The 13713-nt window shown below is 54.1% G+C and overlaps 2 protein-coding genes and 1 long non-coding RNA gene across 3 annotated transcripts in view; 1 reads left to right on the top strand and 2 right to left on the bottom strand.

Moving 5' to 3' along the window:
* Col9a3 (collagen type IX alpha 3 chain) overlaps positions 1 to 3879 on the bottom strand; it is a 23454-nt gene extending 19575 nt beyond the window's left edge. Inside the window, exons 1-5 of the mRNA XM_006976060.4 lie at positions 3761 to 3879; positions 3003 to 3071; positions 1816 to 1851; positions 1200 to 1271; positions 54 to 107 (exon numbers count right to left, since the gene is read on the bottom strand). Coding sequence (XP_006976122.2) covers positions 54 to 107; positions 1200 to 1271; positions 1816 to 1851; positions 3003 to 3071; positions 3761 to 3826 — 297 coding nt within the window. The 5' untranslated portion in view covers positions 3827 to 3879. The remainder of the gene's footprint in view (positions 1 to 53; positions 108 to 1199; positions 1272 to 1815; positions 1852 to 3002; positions 3072 to 3760) is intronic.
* Positions 2806 to 13713, top strand: LOC121828974 (uncharacterized). Its single transcript, XR_006071740.2, has 4 exons — positions 2806 to 3705; positions 4116 to 4206; positions 5086 to 9401; positions 11823 to 13713. It is a non-coding gene; the product is annotated as an uncharacterized LOC121828974 (long non-coding RNA).
* On the bottom strand, positions 6447 to 12414 carry Ogfr (opioid growth factor receptor). The gene is made up of 7 exons (XM_006976058.4): positions 12274 to 12414; positions 10946 to 11014; positions 10338 to 10416; positions 9551 to 9629; positions 8802 to 8868; positions 8219 to 8367; positions 6447 to 7760 (listed from the first exon to the last, which is right to left on the bottom strand). The coding sequence occupies exons 1-7, from the start codon at positions 12412 to 12414 to the stop codon at positions 6761 to 6763; spliced, it is 1584 nt and encodes a 527-aa protein (XP_006976120.3). The 3' UTR covers positions 6447 to 6760.

The raw sequence follows: 13713 nt of genomic DNA, 5'->3' as shown, positions 1-13713 counted from the left end.
ACCACCTGGAAACCTTACCTCTGGACTGCAGCCACTGGAATTGAAACACTTACCCGTTCTCCAGGGGCCCCTTTGGGTCCTGGGGGTCCATCCCTCCCAGTCAGACCCTGGAGAGATAGGTAGAGGGTGGGCTCAAGAAACCACTAAATGAGAAGCACTTAAGCCGGGCGGTGGTGGCGCACGCCTTTAATCCCAGCACTCGGGAGGCAGAGCCAGGCGGATCTTTGTGAGTTCGAGGCCAGCCTGGTCTACAGAGTGAGATCTAGGAACGGCGCAAAACTACACAGAGAAACCCTGTCTCGAAAAACCAAAAAAAAAAAAAAAAAAAAAAAAAAAAAAAAAAAATGAGAAGCACTTGCCATGCCCCAGGAAGAATGAGGCACAGACTTTTTTTTTTTTTTTTTTTTTTTTTTTTTTTTTTTTTTTTTTTTTTTTTTTTTTTGTGACAGGGTTTCTCTGTTTAACAGCCCTGGCTGTCCTGGAACTCACTCTGTGAACCAGGCTGACTTGAACTCACAGGGCTCTGCCTGCCTCTGCCTCTGCCTCCCAAGTGCTGGGATTATGTTTTGGTTTTTCAAGACAGGGTTTCTGTGTAGCCCTGGCTGTTTTGAAACACACTCTGTAGATCAGGTTGACCTTGAACTCACAGAAATTCACCTGCCTATGCCTCCTGAGGGCTGGAATTCTGAGGGCGTGCACCACAGAAACCTTCTTAACTATGAATCCAGAGGCAGGGACCACTTTTAATGGCTCCCAGTGTACGGGGTGCACCCAGGAGGGGGTGGGGCTAGTAGATGGAAAATTTGCTACAAAACAAATAGGTCCAGCAGCCCAGTCCTGCCTGGCTAGTCCCAGAGCCAGGGCCTTGAGCGCATCACTATCCACCAAGACATCAGGGGGCTGGGAGGAAACCTGTGTGGTCAGCATGGTGCAGGAAGCCTGACAATGGGTACTTGTTCTTGGGTCAGTAAGAGCTAATGAGACTTCCAACTACTGGAAGCTGGTTATGTCCCCGCCAGGAGCTGGCAGCGTCTGGGATGAAGGCCAGGGACCCCCATTGGGAACTACTGCAACTTCTGTCAAGACAAGGTTTCCTGCCTGAATAAGCCCAGCTGCAGAATAGCAATGAAAGCCTAACCCTTGGCTGGGCTGGGACAGGGGTGAGGTGAGGTAGGGATGCAGTAGGAGGGCACACTCACATCCACACCAGGCAGTCCTGGCAGTCCTGCCTCTCCTGGCTTCCCTGGCTTCCCTGAGGTCCCTTTGGGTCCCTGGTAGGAGAAAGGACAGAGTTATACAAGAAGTACCTGGCTGTAAGCTCTAGCCTCCATCAAGGAAGTCAAGTCCTCTCCGTGTTGGCTACTGCCCAGTGGTGGTGATGGGCTCATCTCCCTGCTGCTCTGCCGGACCCTGGAAGACTGCCCCACTCCCATTGCATCTATTGGATATTCACCAAATGGATCCAGCCTCCCCAACAAAAAACCAGCAGGTCACTATACAGGAATGCCAGTGGACTCAGGATCTTCAACTAAGGTGAGGGGGCCTACCCAGGCACAGTGGGGAGAGATCTATAAAGCTGTACTGTCTCCCTTCTCTGGTTTATCTGAACACTGGCACAAAGTAAGCTTCCTGCCAGACCCAGCACAGAGTCCCAAATGCTCTCCTCCCACCCACTTCCAGCCTCTGCCCTCAGGCCTCTCCTGGGGCAACACAGACCCATAGGTGAGGACAGGGCATCAAGGACCTTTTGTTTTCTGTGTCCATCTCTCCCGTGCAAACTGGAAAAGCCTCCCTTTTCTAACCAGGGACACTTACTGGAGGGCCAGGCAGACCTGGAGGGCCGGCTTCTCCCTGCAAAAACGAAAATGTAACCCCTGAAAATGGGAAACCCACTCTAGAGCTGGGCCATTCTCCAATCCAGGCCTGGAAGCTTAGCCCATGGGGACATTATGGGGGTCCCCAGAACCTCTCATCTATATCTGGGGCTTCTCCTCTGCAGGCTAGGCAGGGATGGGGTGAGCTGTAAATAGGCTCAGCCACACAGTATTTGGGGATCACTTGGGAACACAGGGATACAACAGCCTCCAGGAAATACTCCATATAGCTCCTCTGCACTGACCCAAGAACTTTATAGAAAGTGGCTGTGGCTAGCTGAGCATCTTGACTCCATCTGTTTGGGAGATGGCAGTTCCTCCCCTATTGTCCAGAAAGGTGTCCCAGCAGCTGTATCCTCCATAGATACCTACTAGGGTGGCTGAATCTTTCAACTGAGACTTTAAGATATTTTAAGTAGGAGCCTTAAAGCCTGGATGCTCAGCTACTAAGATATTTTAAGTAGGAGCCTTAAAAGCCTGGATGCTCAGCTACAGCAATGGGGGTTCAGAGGGTAAGAGCCTTGGCAACCTAGGTCCAACATGAGGGATCAGGAAGGATGTGAGGGAACCTGAGGCCATTATGGCTGAATTAGGTACTGGGTACAATTCTTGGGGATACTGAGAAGAACCCAGGACACTCTTGGTGAAGCTTCCTATAGCCCTCTATGGCATCCCAAGGGGCATAACATGAGTGACTAGAGGCTGTCTTTTCTGGAGAAGACCCTATGAGAAGGTTTCCACTTCAGATGATGGGAGGGGGTGAGGTAGAGCTGCAAGATTTCAGTTGTCTCCCCAAATTGTTTGGGCTATAACTGGATGATAAGACACCATCTCTGAGGCTAAGCTGTCCCCCAGCCCCATCCAAGACTGGCTCTATTCTCAGCCCTAACAAGACCCCCCAGGTCCCCAGAGTAACCTCTAGAATACAGGAGCACACGCACCTCCGGGCCCACATTTCTAGCCAAGAACCACCCTGTTATCTGTATCCCAAGATCTACCCCCACAACAAGGTCTTTCCAGCTCCAATGGGGAATACCGTTTCACCCTAGCTCTCAGAGGAGGGGCTTGCATTTGTGGTTACAAGGCCAGGAGTCTCAGGGCATCTTCCCCATTCCTCTCCCAACTCACATCGATGCCATCCTTGCCGGGCTTCCCAGGAGGTCCTTGGGGACCAGGGGGGCCTCGAGGTCCCACTTTCTGAAATTAAGATAAGTTATTAGTCTGGGCAGTAGTGGCGCACGCCTTTGATCCCAGCACTCAGGAGGCAGAGCCAGGCGGATCTGTGAGTTTGAGGCCAGCCTGGTCTACAGAGCGAGATCCAGGACAGGCTCCAAAGGTACACAGAGAAACCCTGTCTCGAAAAACCAAAAAGGTAAGTTATTGGGTAGTCCTCCTTTCCACCCTGTCAGGCCCCCTGTTCCATCTTCCCCAGCCCAAGTAATTCTAGGGCCTGTGATAGTGGCCCATGACCCCCCTTCCTGCCCGCTAGAAAACCCCAAAGTCTCCTGTGCTGGAGCCTGGCTTGGAGGCACGGTTTATCCCTGCTTGCGCCAGGAGTGGCTGTGCCGCGGCCCCGCAGGGAGTCTCCAGGAACAAAGGCAACATTGTGCGTGGTGGCAGAGCCGGCAGCAGCCTGACCCGGTTGGGCGAAGACAAGTGGGAGCCCAGGATCATGGTCGACTTGTCCTGGTGTCCACGGGGTTCAGCTGCATCACTAGAACTTGCTCGCCGGAGGAAGGCGGCGAGGAGGCTGCCATAGAAGTCCTCAAAGGTCCACGGCGGTGGAACTCAGAGTTTGGCCCAGGAGGCTCGAGTTGTAGCAGGTTGTGAGGTTCGAAGTCCAGCCCTATCCCCGACCCGGCTGGCACCCGCAGGCTCGCTCTCACCTGAGCGGAGGTGGCCGTCAGAAGCTGCCCCAGCAGCAGCAGGGCTAGAACAGGAGCTCCGATCATGGCTGGCTGGCTGGCGCTCTGAGCGACTGGCGCCAGGCAGCAGGGTGGGGAGAGGGGCTGGGGGCGGCGCAAGGCTGGGGGCCCCGCCCTGCCCCGCCCCGCCCGCGCACAAGCCCCCCATTCAGACTGGCCCACCTGGGCCGGCGGGGCGCCGCGTGGGCTGGAAAGAAAAACCCAGCAGCATTTTCAGGCCCTACTCCGAGTTAAAATTATCTGAGGGAGAGCGCGTTACACACACGCACCTTTCAGTGCACAAGAAAGACTCTTTTCTCTCCCGCTCCTCTGCCAGATCTTGGCCAGGAAGAACCCCTGCAGTAAAGGGCACCTTTTAAAAGCTGCGAAGGACATACCCAAGATGCCCAAATACCAAGAGGATCACGGTAAATCTCCCTTTAGGATGCCTACCATGGCAAGGATCCTGTAGGGTGACAGTCCAGCACTTCTGGCTAGCCATCCCAGCCCTCCTTTAAGCTTGGAACCTGGCTCTAGTGGGAGTAGGGGTGGACAGGTTCATTTCAGCCACTACTGGAAAGCCTCGTTATTATATTGCACCCTGTTCCCCAGGAGGGAGCAAGATGGTGAATTGGGAGAGAAAAGCAGCAGCCTGAAGGTCAAGGCTGCTGGAGAGAAGGACCCAGTGTTAGGACATACCTGGAAGCAGGTCTCCACAGTAGTAGTTTCTCCTTTAACCCTCCTTCTTCAGATTATTTTTACTAAATTATGTATATGAGTGTTTTGCCTGAATGTATGTGCATGCCTGGTGTCCAGATGGTTGTTAAGCCTCCATGTGGATGCTGGGAATGAAACCTGGGTCCTCTACAAAAGCAACAAGTGCTCTTAACTGCTGGGCTAACTCTCCAGCTCCTTCCCTTAATCTTACAGACATCTAAATCGCCTATGGGGCTTGCCAAAACAGTCTACCTGTCCTTTTTGAGAATCTGAATGTCCCAAGTAACACTGTCCTGGTTTACAGGACATGGCAGCAGCTCCATCTGCAGGCAGGGATCATGTGACAGAAATCAGCAAGAATAGAGTGAGTAAGGGTGTGTGTGTGTGTGTGTGAGAGAGAGAGAGAGAGACAGAGAGAGAGAGACAGAGACAGAGAGAGACAGAGAGAGAGAGAGACAGAGAGAGACAGAGACAGAGACAGAGAGAGCGCCAGCACAAAATGGCCCCAACGTGAAGCTGTGGCTCTCACCTGCCAAGTGAGGTAACAGGAGATTCCTGTTCCACTACCAAGCACCCCACTGCCTGCTCAGCTCTGTAACAGGTGCTGTGAATGTCCACGGGGGCGAAGCAGGGGGAGCTCAGGAAGCCGTGCCCTCAGGCAGTCTGAGACGGACCAAAGCACCTCTTCAGAAAAAGGTACTGTGGCAGCAGTAGCTGCAGCTGGGGGCTCTGAACAGCCCATACCACACGGAACTGTGAAGTACCTCCCACCTGACCAGGTTCCAGCCCTTTCTGCCACCTCAGCACCTAACAGGCAGCATATAAAGCAGCGACTGGACGCCAATCGGAGGCACAGCTGGCCTTTAGCTTGGGTCTGGGGAACAGTTTTGGCACCTGAAGCAGACTTTTGTCTTCAACTCCCTCACATCCCCAGTATCTGTAGACCTCTGAGGTGAGGCCAGCCTCACATCCTAGGCCTGTTAGGTCCAGGCCTCCCAGTACTTGCCTTTGAGCTGTGCAGAACTAAAGACTTACCTGTTTTGGTATGCCATTCTTCCTGAAAGTCTGGCAGGGGGTCAAGTGAGTCAGAGTGGCCAGCCATCCCTAGAGTCTCTCCTCACTTTCAAGAGTCAATATTCCCCATCCAACCTGAGTCCCAGCCATCTAGCTGAAGATGCCTGCACACCCCAAGAGGGACCCCAACTGTAGTTGCCTTCTATCCACCTCTGAGCATCCATTTTCATTTCAAAGCCTTACCAATAAGCCAAACCACAGCTAAGGTTCCCAGGGTCCACAGCCTCAAGATAACCCTGGGAGGGCGCTGTCCACAGCATAGTACTATGACCTTGTCAAGGGATGGCACTGACCCCTAGGTTCAACTCGGGGAGAACTGTGATCTCCCTCAGAACACCCAGGATGGTGCTTGATTGCCACCTCATCTGTACCAAGATGTGTGTGAATCCCTCCTCTCCACGGTCCATAAAACTCCTTACCCGACGGATAGGCACTGGGGAATTAGAAGAGGGAAAAGTCTCAGCAGAGGGAAGCTACAGTGAGATGCCAGTCTGATAGGCCACATAGGGAGGGCACTGGAAGACAGCACCGGGGCAGGCCTATCAGCAGAGAGGCAAGACAGGATGGGTCTAGACATGTAAACGCAGAACTGTCCCCAGCCCATCCAAAGGGCCTGTGTACCAGCTTCTGAGTTCCTGAACAGCTAAGGTGGTGATGACCTTTATATTCAGGAAGGCTGTATATATTACAATAGTCTGCATAGGGTGCCAGTGCCCAGAGAGCTGTGCAACCAGTGTCTGCCAGGCTCTGTATGGGCAAAGCACCATGATGTGGCACAGGCAAGGCTATTCTCAACTGGGGGCAAGAGGGAAGTCTATAGGAACCAACCCAGAGAATCCACAGGCGACCAAACAGGACCTTGATCCACACCAAAAAACAAAGTCTGAAGAGTTTATTCAGAAAAGGCCTCACTTGGCACCAGACTAAGAAAAGAGGCCCCTCCCCCCTCCCCGACCCTTAGGGTCTGTTCACAAACATGGGGCTCAGAGGGCAGTGGGGGAGGACACAGTGAGGTAAGGAGGGTTCTGAAGGCAGTGGCCTTCCCTGAGGGCAGGGCCTCAGTCCCTCTGGTGGACGTTTCAGGGGCCACCAGGGAGAGGCCAGCACTGTGGGGCACCGAGAAGAGCCAAGAGCAGGGCTCTGGAACTCACGAGAACCCCTGCAGTGGGCTAGTGGGACTGAGATGCACCTCTAAGGCTTCGGGGGCTCAGCAGAGGCCCCCACCCTTGCCAACTCCTCTGACTCATCCACTGAGATTTCTGTGGTGTCAGGGCCAGGGTCCTCCACCAGGCTCCCAGGATCCTCCACCAAATTCACAGAGGCACCTTGCTCTGGCCCCACCTGGCTTTCTGGGTCCTCTGGCCTGTTCCCATCCTTTTGGGCCTCAGGACACTCTGAAGGTGTAGGAGGCGGGGCGTGGGCCCGCGTTTCAGTGTTATGGTTACTGGCAGCTCCATCACCCTCAGCCCCCTCCTCCACCTTCCTCCGTTTTCTTACCTCATCAGCCATCCTGGCCTCATGGGTAACAGAACAGGGATGTTCAGCCTCCCTGGGTTCCTGGCTGACAGGGCTGAGGGCACACCCCTCAAGGTTGAGGGCAATTTTCTCTACCTCAGAGACACCCTGGGGATCTGACTCCCCTGGGGTCTGCTCCTGCCTGTTCCCCTCCAACTTCCTCTTCTTGCTCTCTTTGGGGCTCAGTGACTCAGCCTCATCCCTCTTGTCCCCATCCAAGGTTCCCACATCCTGGGGCTTTGTGCTCAGCAGTGAGGGATCCTCAGTTCCAGTGTCCCCACTCAGGTCCCTTCCAGATCCATAGGTCCGACCCTGGGTGCCAGCCTCTTGGAAGGGGTTCCTGGAGCCCTCCTCCTTATCTGCCTGCCCTAGTACCATCAGTGGCTGGGGTGTAGCCTGGGGCCTGAATTTCCGAAGCTTGTCGCGGGGCCCCCAGACAAACTGGCAGCGAGGCTTGAAGTGCTCCCATGCAAAGTGCACGAGCTCCCGGCGCTGGTGCCGGCAGCGCACGGCAAAGAGGAAGTAGTCCAGGGCGCTCTGGCGCACGCTGGGCAATTTGTGCCGCACCAGTGTCTCCTCCAGGAAGAAGCGGACCAGCGGCGCCTGGTAGTGCTCTAAGCCCAGCTCACCCAGCGACTTGAGGATACGCGTGATACGCAGGTTGTTGTGGCTGTGACTGTGAAGGTAGGTGACAGGAGGTTGGATGGACCTGGCCCTGGGGATGCACATCTGGCCAAAGCATCCCCAGCTGGCTCCACCTCAAATTTCCAAGGTCTTCTCAGGTCCCCACCTGGGAAAATGGCCTGTGTACCCTGGACCTGTGGACAGGATCTGCAAGTCCTGGGAGATGCCCCAGTCCATGGACTCCTGTCTGGGAAACACTGCTGAAAGCTAGAAGGGCTGACATCTTGGCAGATCCAGGGTGACTGAGATGTCTATAGTCCTCCCTTGCCTCTGCTTCCTGGGTGGGTGGAGGGGATGAAAATTCCCCAGCCAATGGAACCTCACAACTCCTGCCACATGGCAGCACCTACACCCTGTGGCCTGTATAGGACTTCTCTGCTGGAAACCAGGCTCCAGATCCTAAAGGGGAGCATCAGGGATGGGAGGATGCCAGCAGGGCCCTGTCCTCACCTGTTCAGGTTGTGGAAGCGCTGCTGGAAGTTCTGTGCACGGCGGACAGCGCCTGTATCCCGGTCTTCGAGTTGGATTCCATAAAAGCCCAGCATGAGCTCATAGGCCCGGACAAGACGCTCTCTGACCTCCTTGGAGCTTTTAAATGCCTAGAAAACAATCCCCTGGGGGCTCAGGTGGCCCTCACTGATCACTGCTCCCAAGGAACACTGGGTGGGGCCATTGGATACCAGGTAGGCCAATGCCTTCCCTTAGGCCCTGACTCAGCCTCTGAGGATGAGATGACATCAACACATCTCCAGCTTTCTTCTCTGTGAGGCCTGGGAAAGCTGTCACCTCTATTAACCGGAATCCACTGCCACAGGGCATTCCTTGCTGTCCTTGTCCCTCTTCTCTCTTATCTCTACTACTCAGTCTCTAAGGGCTGGCCCCCTTTCTCTGATGTCCCCAACAGGTGGCATTACTCACATCAGGCAGACTTGTAGATGCCACAGGGGCACCATGGGGCTCTTTTGGCCCCACCTCTCTGCAGAGAGGGGTAGCTCTCCCAACGTGCCCAGTCTGGCCCAGGAAGGCAGCTTACCTCGACCTCTTTGAGTGTGAGGGGCTTGGCGTGCCAGTTGACTCCTGGTTCCCTCAGAGGAAACAGCCTGCAGAGACGGTGAGGTGGAGGCACGTGAGCGTCAGGCAGCAGCTCCCTTACTTCACTGCCTCCCTCTCACCCCGGAGGGACCGGCTGGCCTCTCTTACCCAAGGAACTAGGTAAGGATAGGCAGTCAGCCGACAGCAGGTAAGATGGCTGCTTGGAGCTTTGGCCTATGTGCTCAGTGGGCTGTGGTGTAAGTCTGTCTGTCAGTATGTCTGTCACCTTTGGGAGGCAGAGTTTTCTTTCCTATGCTTTCATATTTTGTTCTTTCTTGTCATTAATCCTGCAGAATTTCGGCCACAATGTACACCATGCCAAGAGGACCCTGGGAGCAGCCCAGGGGGCCGTCCTCAAGTAAGGGGTGTCGTACTTGCCAGGAAATGGTATAGCTTCTGAAGTTGCTGTGTGACACCTCACTCAAGCCCTGCTAAAACCAAGTCAGACGTAGTCCAGCTCCAGCCGCCCCCAAGACAGACAGGCCTGTCAATGGAGCTGCACACAACACCCCGCAGAGCCCAACGGGGACACTAACTAGAGGTAAGCAGCCAATGCCTGTCACGTACATAGAGGCTCGTGGAAAGAAAGGGGTGTGCTTCAAATACCTAACCATGACATAGCATGGCAGCCCCCACCTAGATGACCAGGCCCTCCCTTTCCCTAAGACCTGCCTGTTCAGTTCCACTCACCACTGGATGTAGGAGTGATTCTCTTCAAGGAGGTCGTAGTTGTCTTTCCAATTCTGAAGAATGTCCTCAATGAGAAAACCTGGAAATCCCATGGGGAAAAGTCAGCTACAGAGGCCTCCTTGACATAGCTCAGGGTGCAGAGCTCAGCCAGAATCTCTGCTTAGCCTCAATTTCTTTAGAGTTCTTAGGACTCAGAAGAGTTATCCATAGCTCATCAAATATAAAATGTACTAGTTTTAGGTAACTAGGCCTACTTTTCTATGTGAGGGGTACACTACTTCCTCTCTGGGTCAGCCAGGAAGCTCTGTACTCACAAGAAATCCCCATAGAAACCAAGCCTGGAACATGGTCCAGGGAAGGCGCCCTTGAAGGGCCAGACAGCAAATACCTTAGCTGTGCAGTTGCATGGCCTTTCCATGCAACAGCAGCAAAGTAACTGCATACACAGATGGCTGTGAGTGTGTGAGCGGGCACCAACAAAACTCTACACTGTTTAGTTTCAAATGTTTGTGTCACAGAACAGATATGGTGCCTCGGGCCTATAATTTCCGCACTTGGGAGGCTTAGACGGGAAGAGCTTGAGTTTGAGGCCAGCCTGGAATACACAGAAAGACCATTTTAAAACCCCAAAAGCTTCTCTCTGGCCCTTCAACCTCAGCTCCAATCCCCTTGGCAGCCTCAAGGGGGTAGTGCAGGGTCATTTGAAAGCCATAACTGGACTGAGGAGAACAGACAGCCTAGCAGAATGGACAACTGGCCAAGGGCAGTGGGGCTGAGTGGCAGGTACCGTTTGGCTGGAAGCAGATCTCATTTTTGTAGAAACTCAGGTTGGACATGTCGCCATTGCAGTCTTGATCTGCCAAATCCTGAAAAGGGCCAGAGAAAGGACGGCTGAGGACTCATGAGAAACAAGCTATCTTTGAGGGCCCTTCAGACTCACGCAGTCAGGGGTAGGGACAGTTGTTCAAGACCCCAAAGGTCAGTCTGAAATCCTCTCTGTGAACAAGGGTAGGTTTGGAGGACAGTACCACCTCCATCTCCCTACCAGCAGAGGCCATCGATGGTACTCTGTACCTCAAAAGTACTACAAAGGCTGTCAGTAACTCACGGGTAGAGGAGAGAGACTGAAGGTGATCCCATGTACCATCCAGGGAGCCCTGTGTGAAGTCCTGAGTCACATGTTCTGCCAGGAAGCTGGTCCCTCATTTTAAAGCTATGCTCTGAGGCTCAGGTAGGACAACATGCTCTATCACCCCATGACTAGGGGAAGGTCATGGATCTGAACCGACAATGAAGAACACACCCCAGAACCCAAAACTCGATTTTCAGGCAGGCCAGGGGATATGTTATTTGGGAAGAGGACTGTGTCTCAAGGTAGGGGCCATGTGTACCTACCGGGTAGTGGTGTCGGTACCTTCGCATGTCCTGCATAGCTCGCCAGTTTCGGTACCCTGTCATCCTAGACTGGAGAGAGAATAAAGGGAATAAGGTACCTGGAAAGTGCAGGTCAAAGGTAGCATGGCTTGGCCAGCCACCTCTGAGCTCTATGCAAGAGGAATGGGTATTTCTGTTTCTTCTGGTCTCCTCACACCTTGTGTCAGGGGTTCTGAGAAGGCTCATCTAGACACTAGAGAAACACGTCTCCATGTGAACACAGACAGAGGGACTGGAGTAGCCTCAGCTACCAGTCCTGCCTATCTTAGTACTCCCTTTTTCTTTTTAGGGTGCTTTGGCCCAGCCTAGCCTGCATACTACCAAGGTGTATATGGCTGGTGCTCTTTTGTCCCCAAGCCCCAGCTTCATCTCCGCTCTGGTCTGCTGGTCCAAGCCCTTTGTGTCCCCCTTCTCTGAGTACTATAGTATCTCCCCCCACATTATGCTCTGAATGGTCACTAGGCTGTATCCCCAAGGGCAGATACTTTGCCAGCCACTGTCTCAAGAGAAAACCTAAATGTCTCTGGATGGGTCTGATGCGTGGGATGAATGAGGCTCCTCCCTGGCCTAACGTGATGGAAGTCACTGTGCCTCCAGGTCTGGGGCTGGCTTTTAAGTGGCTACTACTTCAGGCATGATCCAAAAGCTCTTCTAGGGAAACAATTCTCATCAGAGCTTTTGGACTCTACCCAGCCTCAGCTTCGTTCCAATGTGGTCAGGGATAGGTCGGCCTGAGAGCCTCTCCAGATTCTGAGCCACTTTCCCAAACATAGCAGACAAGCAGAGACTGTATGGAGTGAATGGGAAGAATGGTCATAGTCATCACTCTCATTTCCAGGCTTTCCATCAACCCTGAAACTACAGCTATAACCAGGGCAGTGAGTCTTACAGAATGGCACTGCGACTTATATGCTGCTTGCTACAAAAGTATACCCGGAGACAGGCTCTTGGTGGCAACAAAAGTTACCAGAGCTAGTGGCAGCCAGCCAGGCCCCTGCCCCAGGTCTCCCAGGCGGGGGTCGCTTCCGAGCCGGTGGAGGCCGTCTGCAGTTGGGGGCCGAATGTGGGGCGGAGGAAGGGCAACCCAAGGGAAGGCCACCCACGCAGGACGAGGATCTGGGGCGCGCTCTGACGTCACCCACGCACGGACACCCCCCCCATCAGTCGCTGCCCTGACGTCACCGGCGCTCGGTCCGACACGGCCTGGGCCCGGCGCCCCCTCGGGACAGCGGCCTGGGCCAGGCGCCCACGGCCTGATGTCGCTCTGTCGCCCTCCCGCCGTCTTGCACCTGGAACACGCCTGGCCGTGTCTCCTCCGCGTCGCCGTCCTCGTCGCCCGTGTCCTCATCGCCCGTATCATCCGCCTGGCCGTCCTCGCCATCCTCCTCGCTCTCGTCCTCCCAGGTGGAATCGCAGTCCAGGTCGTCCATACTGGAGAGGCAGGACCCGACCGCTTTCCGCGGAAAGGAAAGTGAAAGAGGAGGAAGCGCGGGGGCGGGGCGGCGCCAGGTCCCGCCCACCGCTCAGTTTCCGCCGTTACGCGGGGTACCCAGCAGAGCAGCTATCCTTGGAGCCAGGCGCGAAGCGGTGCCCAGGAGAAGGCAATCCCGGTGAAGCACAGCCCCTGGAGGCTGTGCACCAGAGATTCCTGCCCCCCATCCTCTCCCGGAAGACGCACCTCCACAGACTCAGGGCCTCCCCCTAGAGATTTCACTTCCCTGGAGACTCCCCTCCCTCCAGGGAGGGTAGGGAGGTTTCTCCCCAGCCCTCCGGGAAGTGCCTCTTCCTGCCAGCTCTGAGGGCTGCTGGGTGCTGGTCTCTAATCTTGGTTGACCTAACTGCAGTCTCTCCTGCCTGGCTTCTGTGTCCATACTAGCTCACTTTGTACGTACCTGTGTGTAGGTGTTTGGGGGCCACCAGAGGTCGATGTTGAGTGTAGTTCCTCAGTAGCGTTGTCCACCCTATTATTTTGAGACGGGCTCTTTTTCACCTGGAGGTCACAGATTCCGTGAGGCTGGCTATCCAGCAAATCCCAGGGACCCTACTGTCTGCCTCCCAGTACTGGAAATACAGGTACACACACCAACCCCAGCTTCTAGGCTGTGATCAAACTCAGGTGTTTTTTGTTGTTGTTGCTTTGTTTCTTGAGACAGGGTTTAGCTTTGGAGCCTGTCCTGGAACTGGCTCTGTAGACCAGGCTGGCCTTGAACTCAGAGATCCACCTGCCTCTGCCTCCCGAGTGCTGGGATTAAAGGTGTGCACCACTGCCTGGCTCAAACTCAGGTTCTTAGGCTTGTAAGACAAGACAATTTTTTTTTTTTTTAAAGTTAAGCCATCTCTGTACTCCCCTCTGCTTTCTGAAAGAACAATAGTGAATTCCTGAAGCCATGGGAGTTCTGGACATCCACTTCTACCCACTGACAATTTCCTGGGATCATATGGATAGGTAACCCTTGGGTGTTGGCTGGAATATTCCACTTCGGACTGTGGCCACAAGCCTCTCCTTGTTATGTGACACACTGTTTGAGGCAAGATAGGAAGGGAAAGTTAGGGGGACATGGGTGGGTAGCAGGGGAAAGGACCGTCGTCCCAGTATGGGTTGAAGCTTCTCATGAGTTGAGAGTTATGGATTCTAGGACAGTTGACAAAATTTGCTTGAAGACTACCTACATAAAATATTTCTTTTATATAACCATATCCCAAATAATATTAAAATAGTAATGATTGTA

Source organism: Peromyscus maniculatus, chromosome 4 (assembly GCF_049852395.1).
Source record: "Peromyscus maniculatus bairdii isolate BWxNUB_F1_BW_parent chromosome 4, HU_Pman_BW_mat_3.1, whole genome shotgun sequence".
Lineage (NCBI taxonomy): Eukaryota > Metazoa > Chordata > Mammalia > Rodentia > Cricetidae > Peromyscus > Peromyscus maniculatus.
This window is presented reverse-complemented; position numbering and strand designations above follow the sequence as displayed.